The 9,870-nt window shown below is 46.6% G+C and overlaps 1 protein-coding gene across 1 annotated transcript in view; it reads right to left on the reverse strand.

Annotated features, from left to right (window-relative positions):
• The window catches only part of F8 (coagulation factor VIII), a 118,072-nt gene that overhangs the window by 94,042 nt on the left and 14,160 nt on the right, over positions 1–9,870 (reverse strand). The window contains exons 2-3 of the mRNA XM_077780655.1: positions 3,517–3,638; positions 834–956 (exon numbers count right to left, since the gene is read on the reverse strand). Of these exons, the coding sequence (XP_077636781.1) occupies positions 834–956; positions 3,517–3,638 (245 nt within the window). The remainder of the gene's footprint in view (positions 1–833; positions 957–3,516; positions 3,639–9,870) is intronic.

Below are 9,870 nucleotides of genomic sequence, written 5' to 3' on the forward strand. Positions count from 1 at the left end.
CATTTCTCTGCTCACCCCCAGCGGCAAAACTGCGGGAACCCTGGCCTCACTAAAAAGCTCCTAGAACATTCTGGAAGCTCCCAGGTGGATAATCCTCATGGGAACAGCCTGCCAGGCTCTATACCACCTGCACCCACCTGTTGTACTCCCCCAACCCAGGTCTGCCTTGGCCTCATGAAGTGCAACTCAAAAAGATTAAGACTTTTTCCAACTTCAGAGGGAAATTAGTCCACATGCAAGCACAGTTAGGCCATACGATATAGGGCACGTGCTTCAATAGTCTATTAATGATTTGCTTGGATTCTCTTGATCTCTATATGCCCTAGTCTATCTGGACAACATAGCACCCCCTGCACTCCCTTCCTGCATTGTGAAGGTTAAGGAGAAGCTAGTAAAGTGGGGACTCAGGCCACATAGGTGGCTTATTTCAATGAGGTCAGCTTGTGCTTCTCGTAGTTAGCTCTTATCACATGGTGGCATTAGTATTTAGGACCTGGAGAGAGGGGAGGGAGAGGAAATATCTAGAAAGTGAGAATCTAATGAAGGAATAATTCCACTTCATTTCCATACCATGAGACTTCATCATCCCTAGGAAGTTTCTGGACATAGGAAGGCAGATGAAGTGGAATTCTTAGGAGCTGTGGCCTTGTTCCTCAAGGGAGGACAGGAAGTAAATTAAACTTCAGGGCTTAAACTAAGGTAAGAGTGTTGCTGACTTCATGAAACAGGCCCCAGTTTGAATGCCGACTCCCCCATTCCCCAGTGGTTTGACCCTGTATTCAATACTGCTTTACCCCTGGGGTGGGAGGGCAGTAGGAGGGCATCTGACTCACCTTCGGAAGCTTTCCAGTAGGACACGCCAACAGCATGAAGGCTGACAGGGTGAGAAGCCATATTCTTGAGTATGACGACCACTGTGTCAGAAACCTCGGCCCGGATGGTAGGACCTAGCAGACCTGCAAAAACGAGATGTCCCCCAAAAGTCACTTGGAGAGTGGCACTCCAGAAAATCTGCTATTATGAAAGTGATGGCCAAAGTTGTGCCCCTGTGATTATTGGTAAAAAGCAGTAATTGAGTGAATAAATGCTTAAACTGCCATCACCAGCTCAACGTCATGGTTCTTCTGAGGATAGATTTCTGGCAATCCATTCAGTTGAGTTCCTACCACATTCTAGGGACTGTCCTAGGCACTGGAGGCGCAGTAGCAAATAAGACACATCATGGAGATTATATTCAAGAGGATGAAATCAGGCACATAAAGAAATAAGAACTATGCTGGTTGCAGTCAATGCTATGAAAGATGGCGGTGTGCTAGGAAATGCTGAAGCAGGAGACACAGGATCCTTTAAGTACAGTGGACAGGGAGGGCATGTTTGAGGACGTGGCATTTGAGCAGAGATGTGACTAATTAAAAAGCAAGATTTGCAAACATCTCATAGAAAACATTCAAAGCAGATAAAACAAATGGAAATAATATTAACATGGTTGAGTAACACGTGAATGAGCAGGGGAATAACAGAAAGTAGGGTTGTAAGGGCAGGGAGGGAACATAACACGTAGGACTCTGTAGGGCACAGAGGTTTGGATGAGTTTGGAATTTATAACAAGTAAGCAGACTTGAGACTTGTTTTGGATGAAGAGTCAACAGGATTATTCCTGTGGTTTGGACTTGTGCCACTTGGTGGCAGTCAGCCCAAGACACAGAAAATTAAGAGGGAAATCAAGACTTCTGACTTACAGACATACTAAGTATAAGATACCTACAAAATGGGGGTGCCTGGGTGGCTCAGTTGGTTAAGCATCTGGCTTTGGCTCAGGTCATGATCTCGTGGCTCATGAGTTCAAGCCCCACATCGGGCTCTGTGCTGACTGTTCAGAGCCTGGAGCCTGCCTCAGATTCTGTGTCTCCCTCCTCTCTCTCTCTGCCCTTCCCCTTCTTGTGCTCTCTCTCTCTCTCTCTTAAAAATGAGTAACAAAAAAGAGAGATACCTACAAAATGATTTATTGAGTCAACCGGATTCAATGGGACAAAAACATGAAACAGATTTATTTTGCATGGCTTTTAACTGTGTTATGTGGAGTTTCCCCTCTTGCACTTTGAACAATCTCCAGATCTTTCCATTAACCTTCACAGATCAGCAGTATCATATTAGTCCAGTGATACCAGTCTAGGCCAACCAGTCCAGTCCAGTGTCATATCAAACATTTGATGTCCCCTGCAATTTAAGGGTCCCTCCCTCCTTCAGCTAAGTCCTGACAAGTTCAGAAGCCTACGTTCTCATCTTTCTCTCTTAGTCGGGCTCCCTGACTCACCTTACTGCCTCTGGGCCCTCTGAGGTCGGAGCTAGGGAGGAAAGGACAGGGGCGGAAAAAAGAGGCATGCTGACAAGATCATTCTTGGAAGGAACAGTGATAATGTGGCTTTGGCACCCCCGGTTGTGGGGCTTGCCAAAAGTCTGTGCCCTTCTTTTTTAGGAAATGTATGTGAGTTCTTGGGAGGCTCTCTCCCCCCTAGTCATGCCCTCTCTGGCTGTCACTTGTATCTCTCTTCTCAGTTTCTACTTCTGGCAGTATAATCGCAGAGACCTTTTCTGCTGGTAGGAAGACCTCCCTGGCAGGATCTTCTCGAGACAAATCTTGTCCTATGACTTTCCTGATCTCACACCTAACAAGTGGCAGTGCAGTTAGCTTTGGCTATAACCCACAATCCTTATTATGACATCAGGGGAAGCTCCCCAAAGACTCTGGCCTTGAAAAAGTTTCCAGATAAAAACCAGGCACTAGTCAGAGTCTTACAAGCTCTGCAGGTGTTACGTCAGGTCGTCTAAATGGTTCTCCAAAGCCTTCTTCACTAGCCCTTGACGTGAGCATGAAGCCTCCCCACCATGGGGAGGGGAGATATACAAATCACCAAAATTGGCTTCCAAAGAAATCCTCAAATCTAAATTATTTTGTAAGTTCCTAGTCTTCTTTTATATAGGCTGGATGGGCTATACAGCATGATGGGCTAAGGCTTGTAGAACCAATTTGGGGTCACCAGCTGAACAAATCCTAAATATGAGGACAGATATTTCTCTTTAGAATCTGGGGGGCACTTGTCACCTATAGTTCTCAGAAATAATTCTAAGGTAGGAGATGGCTCATCTTAATATCCTGTTACGTGCTTACTTGATATCTAAGTGGACATATCAAGTAAGCAGTGTGAACTGAAGATATAAACCTGGGAGTAACTGGCATAGAGATTGTGCCTTAACATCGTTGAGACTGGCTAAGATCAGCGAGGGATAGAAGGTAAAGAGAAAGTAAAACAAACTCAGGTCCAAGGCCCAGAGCACTCTAACATCTAGAGAACAGCAGAGGAGGGGGGCCTGGCAAAAAGGCAGAGAACACCCAGCCAGTATTTCCCTGACAGGTGGTAGTACAGGAAGCCTAGCCCTCCTCAGCTGCAGCCCGAAACTGGGGGTTCCTTGCCAGGACACCAGGCACAGACACACAGTCAGTGTCGTTTCCATTACCCATCCACGGTGGCCTGGGCTTGGCCATGCTGAAGAGGTGATCTGTAAACTCTACAAACATAGTCTTTCTGTACATGACTGATGTGTTGAATGGCAGAGGTCTTGGCACCCCAGGGGAAAACCTGTGTGAAGAAAGGAAACAGTCATTCATCTTGGTGATCTTCTTTGAACCCATTTTGAAAAGCAGCCAGAAGTAAAGCTTCTATCCCACTCTCCTCTCCTGCTAACACGGCAAACTGGAAATTGTATGTAAGTCCCTGCTAGAGGCTGAATGTTTATGTGTGCACAGAACTGGGTTAGTGACCTTAGAAAAGAGACCCCAGAGAGATCTCTCGCCTCTTCCACCATGCAAAATTACAGTGAAAAGATGGCCATCCATGAATGAGGAACAGAGCCCTCACCAAAGACCAAATCTACTGGCATCTTGATCTTGGACTTTCAGCCTCCAGAATGAGAAATAAATGTCTGTTGTTCGTAAGCCACTCAGTGGTGGGGTTTTGTTATAGCAGCCTGAGCTGACACAATCCCTAACATCTATCAAACCAAAACACTGTTTTCAAAAATCATCTGGGGGCGCCTGGGTGGCTCAGTCAGTTGGGTGTCCGACTTCGGCTCAGGTCATGATTTCATTGTTCGTGAGTCTGAGACCCACATCCAGGCTCTCTGCTGTCAGTGCTGAGCCTACTTCATATCCTATGACCTCTCTGTCTCTCTGCCCCTCCCCTGCTCATGTTCTCTCTCTCAAAAATAAACATTTTTAAAAAATTCATCTGAGGGGCACCTGGGTGGCTCAGTCGGTTAAATGTCTGGCTTTGGCTCAGGTCATGATCTCACAGTTTGTGGGTTCGAGCCCCGCATCAGGCTCTGTGCTGACAGCTAGGAGTCTGGAGCCTGCTTCGGATTCTGTGTCTCCCTCTCTCTCTGCTCCTCGCCCACTTGCACTCTGTGTCTCTCAAAAATGAATAAACATTAAAAAAATTTCTAAGTCATCTGAGACATTAGGTACCATTTGATAAAATAAATCATAAACTGGTACATAGACACTGCATCAGCAAAAATTCCTTTGCCAAAGCAGGCATTACATCATCCTTCAATTTCATCTCTAAAAGAGAGGGTGACTTTAAATAACTTGTATTCAAACTTTGTCAGTACGTACCTCGAATTATACTTCCCTTCTTAGGGATACTAGGAATATCACCAAAATTGCTTGCCAGTGGAGACCGTATGAGCGGTGTATGAGGTACAGGGCCAGGGACTGTAATTCAAGGTCAGTCCTCCGTTAGTGCTCCTTTTTGTCTCTAGTCACATACTCCCAATTATCCATTTATTCACAAATTAGCTAGTGACTCAGAAATTGTATAATGGATTATATAAATGCCCCTAAAATGTTATTCTTTGCCTCATTTATGAAAACTCATAGGTGAAGACTGGTTCCCAACTTTTTTCTCTCTGTACCTGACAAGTTAGCTTGTTTTGTTATGGGGCCCCATCCAGGTTAAATGATCCAAATGACCAGCGTGAATCCTAGTGAAAAGGGCTCCGGGTGAATGGTTGATCACACACAGTGGTTGAAAGTGACTAGTGCCCCTCATTTTCACACTCGTAGAGTAGTTGTGCAGTTTTCTATGTCATAGAGAGCCTCTCTTCCTGACTTATGTTCTGGATGTTCAGCTCTTACCATTCCCCCGATTTTACCAACTGGTACCATTTCAGCAAGCCGAAGAAATAGAGGCACGAGGCATGGACGTTTGGGGAATGAAGATTCACGTGGAGAAAGCAAGCCTCCTGCCCTGGAAAGACACGTTCACGTGTCGATCCAAACCGCGATCATTCACCCCCCACAGATGCACATTCGTTCATTTAGACACCACATACTCAGCGCCACTGTGCTGTCACACATTAGAAATGAACAAGGAGAGCTTCTAAAAGATACACACTTAGATGTGGAGCAGGTGTTGTTTCTTTTTCACATTTGACATCAGATTTCAATCTCATATATTTGACTAATAATTAAAAATGACCTCTTACGGTTAACTGTTCACAGCTACACGCTAGGTCACCCGATGCTGCTTTCTCCACTGAAAACCCAACTCTTGCTTTGTTGTAACACCGGGAAGGAAAGAGCTGCGGGTCCCTTACAGCCAAGTGAGGGTATGTACACACAAAACACAGTGAGTGGGTTCTCCTTACACCGTGGTCTGTATGGCAACATCTGGCTTAGTAAACAAGATAGAAAAGGATAAGAAGAGAGAAGAGGGTGCCTTTTTTAAAATTTTTTTTAATGTTTTATTTATTTCTAGGAGAGAGAGAGACAGCGCGAGCAGGGGAGGGTCAGAGAGANAGGAGAAGATGCGGGGAGTCGGAGTGAATAACTGGACAGGAACAGACCCAGAGCCCCGGTACTCGATGTGCACTTATCCCTGTACGTTGTCAAACTCGTTTCCTGGTCATCTGCCCAAACTTGCGATCCATGAAGCAACACTTCCCCACTCCAGGTNAGCGGATTTAGGGAGGAAGGAATGAAGATCTGCACGGACCAGTGGGCACAAGCAGGCTGCATGAGCAGCTTGTCAGAGACCCATGTCATTCACTCCTGCTCCACTGGTACCTCTTCTTCAAATCACACCCGTCATCATGTGAGGGATCCCTGATGACCAGCTGCTAGCAGAGGAAGAGCCCTCAGCTTTGTTTACACATGGCTCAGCTTGATATGCAGGTAACAAGCCATGTTATTGGTTGTGAACTTTGTGTAGAAAGAAAATTGGCCTGAGATTTAAACATATACAGACTAGTGGACAGCAGCGAATGGTTTGGCTGTCTAGCCAGGGGCCTAGAAGTCACAGGACTGGAATTATCAGGGAGAAGGATATCTGGGGTAAAGACATATTAATGAGTGGGCACAAAACAGAAAGATCTTCATGTCATATATTAATGCCACCGTAGAGTTTCTACCCTGGAAGAAACACAACACAATAATGTAGACAAGATGACTGGTGATTAACGTCAGACAGCCTCTGGGCTGCCACAGGGCTGGCAGAATGTGAGGTAGGGGGCTATGGGGGCAGGGAGAGAATTTAAGCATGGATTCAAAAGCATAGTTTCCCACTAAGGCTAATCTACCCAGTGCTGCCCCTGAAAGTCCAACGTGCCAGCAGCAGAAACCAGTGCTGGGTGCCCCAATGCTACACTGTCCATCATGGAGACCAGCCAGCTCATCCGCAGCAAGTTGACTGCACTGGACTCCTTCCATCCTAGAAGGGACAGCACCTCATTGTGACAGAGACACGCAAGTGTTTGGTGTTTCCTGCCTGCAAGGCCTCAGCCAGCCTTGCTATATGAGATCTTACAAAGGGTTCGATTCACTGATGTGGGATCCCTTGTAACATCATGTCTGACCAGGGGACCCACTGTATGACAACGTAGGTGCTGGTGTGGGCCCCGACCATGACATTCATTGGCTTTATCACATGCTGCGCCATCCAGGAGCTGCCAGATAGAGCAGTGAAGTAATTTCTTAAATCAGTCAAAACTCCAACTTGGGGCCAGGGCCCTGTGAAGATAGAGGTGCTGTAGCGGTGCTGATGCAAGGATGGCTCTGTATCCCTGGGCCTAGGAGCCAAAGCAGCTCAGCTACACTGTGACTCTCCTGGGGAATCTGTGCCACCCTCTCTCCAGCTCTGAGCTCCGCAGTGTAGAGGGTCCCCACGGCAGAAATGCAAAAGTCTCAAGGAGTTAGAAATTAATGGGCCATCCCAAAGGGGCAACAGACCAGAAGAGGAGCCCCTGGAGTATGATTACAAGGCGGGGAGCAGGGGAGCAGGTGCTGTCACACAGCAGGGCTGAAATGCGCCCCACCCAAGGGCAGCCACCCTGCCTGAGAAGCAAGGTGCAGGCCCCTGGGACCTGGAGAAGCTGCCCCACGATGTAACTGAGGACGTGGCAGGTGAGCGGGTGGGGGCGGTGATGAAGACAGGAACCGTGGCAGGTGAGCGGGTGGGGGCGGTGATGAAGACAGGAACCGCCTGGTTCCCGGAGCCACCGCCTGGCCTGGGGTAACACCTCTGCACCAGCACCAGCGGGAGGGACCAGAAATCCCCTCTCCCACAGCAGCCCGCAGGCCCTTCCCCGGGCAGGCCCCGCCTCATTCCCAGGACAGGCCACGCCCCCCTCCCCAGGTCAGACCCCGCCTCATCCCCAGGACGGGCCACGCCCCCTTCCTGGGAGCCGCGGGACCACTCCCACCATAGCCAGCGCTCCGTGATGGATCAGGATCCGGCAGAAAAGCCCGGCCGGCCACGTCGGCCCAACTTGGGACAACGCAGGACCCTAGCTTGGGCTCCAGAGCTCCCAGCAGGGTCAGCCTGCACCGCTGTGCAGCTTCTCCCCGAGCCCACCCCTCCTTCTTCCCAGTCCTTCCCTTCTCTTCCCTTCCCTAGGATTGGTCCTACGTATGCGCACTCTAAATAAACGTCCTGCACGTTAATCTATACCTCAGAGTCAGCTTCCAGGAAACCCAACCCCATTAAATATGATATTAATTCATATTTAAATGTGCTCTAATTTCATCCATCTCTAGACATTTTCATGGCACTAGGCTTGGCATAGACCTACATGGCTTTTAGTCATTTAATAACATTATCTGGTACCCATATCATCAAGTACACTCCTCTCTTCAGTACATTTGTCCCATCTCCTGGCCACTTTGACACTTATGTCCTTCCATAGTCATCAATCAACTCATCCCTGACTTGTTCCCTTTTCCCTTTTTCCATTTCATCTCCTTGGTACTGCAGAGTCTATTCCACCCAGTTTCTCCAAAGCTTCCACTGGTTTCTAACTAAACTCAGACCCATTTCAATAGATAGGTATTTTGACATCCACTAACATAGTGCTTCCACTTCAATATTTCTGACTAAAATGAAAATTTGAGACACAGAAAATGTTTATTAGAGCAACAGCTTGGAAGAACAGAGGGGGAACAGGATCAAGAGCACACGGAAAACACTTTTTTCTCCTTCTAAGGAAAGAGGCAAGAAGAGAGGCTAAAGAAATAAGTTTGTGGGACAGAGGAACAGAAGGCCTAGACCCTAGTCCCACAGAACATGGTCCACAGTAGGGACACTACTCACGGGGACATATCAGATATTCCTAAGAGCATTTGTGCCATCCAGATATGTGATTCAGTTCTGAGATTAGTGCATACAGGACCAGGTATAACTCTCCAGGCTAAGCCCTTTTCTATCAGAGTGAATAGTTTCCACTGAGGCAGAAACACGTGATGTACGTGCCTGTCTCAGTTTCACGGTAATCTGCGCAGTAAGTGACAAAATGTTCCAGGGTTCGTGGATTTTACTCCTCCCTAACTTCTGTGGGATTTTGTTTGTGCATTTCCCTTGGGATTTCATATATAAATCTTGCCAAATATATTTGGCAACAACGTCCTTCACATGAACTGTTCTTTCACATTTTATCTAAAACTAATCACAAAACCTATTATATTCCATGACCTTTGCTTACAAGTTGAGCAGCTGCAGGAACAGATAATATAAAACTGAATTTCCCCAGATGTTTATTTCAAAGTTTGGCAAAGCTTGTCAGGATGTGTCCAGAGTCAGTTTATCCTGTTAATCTGTATCAAAATAATCTAGACTATAAAATAGTATCATCAAAATAAAAATTCTATTCACTTTTTCCTGGTAAAAATACACGTGACTGCCTACACAACAAAAGAAGACTAGATAACAAGTATGCCATTTTCTCCATTCACTTAAACTTTACACTATTATTCACATGCCTGAGCCTGCGTGCTCGATGGAAGATACAATACAAAGTACAATGTATTGGGGCACTTGGGTGGCTCAGCTACTTAAACCTCTGGCTCTTGATTTCAGCTTAGGTCATGATCTCGTGGTTTGTGCGTTCAAGCCCCATATCAGGCTCTGCGCTGACAACATAGAGCCTGCTTGGGATGGTCTCTCTCTGCCCCTCCCCACACTTGCACTCCCTCAAAATAAATAAATATTTAAAAAACAAAATACAATGTATTAAGTACAAATTTCTTAATAAATTTTTAATGTTTTATTCATTTCTGAGAGAGAGAGAGGGAGGCAGCGTGAGCAGGGGAAGGTCAGAGAGAGAAGAAGACAAAGAATCCGAAGCAGGTTCCAGGGTCTGAGCTAGCTGTCAGCACACAGCCCAACACGGGGCTCGAACCCATGAACTGTGAAATTATGACCTGAGCCAAAGTCGGATGCTTAACTGACTGAGCCACCCAGGCACCCCAAATTTCTTAAAAATTTTTAACAAAACCAACATTCATAAATAAGTGGCTAATTGTTCAGTTAGTTATCAGGC

The sequence above is a fragment of the Crocuta crocuta genome, unplaced genomic scaffold, assembly GCF_008692635.1.
Source record: "Crocuta crocuta isolate KB4526 unplaced genomic scaffold, BGI_CrCroc_1.0 scaffold1015, whole genome shotgun sequence".
Lineage (NCBI taxonomy): Eukaryota > Metazoa > Chordata > Mammalia > Carnivora > Hyaenidae > Crocuta > Crocuta crocuta.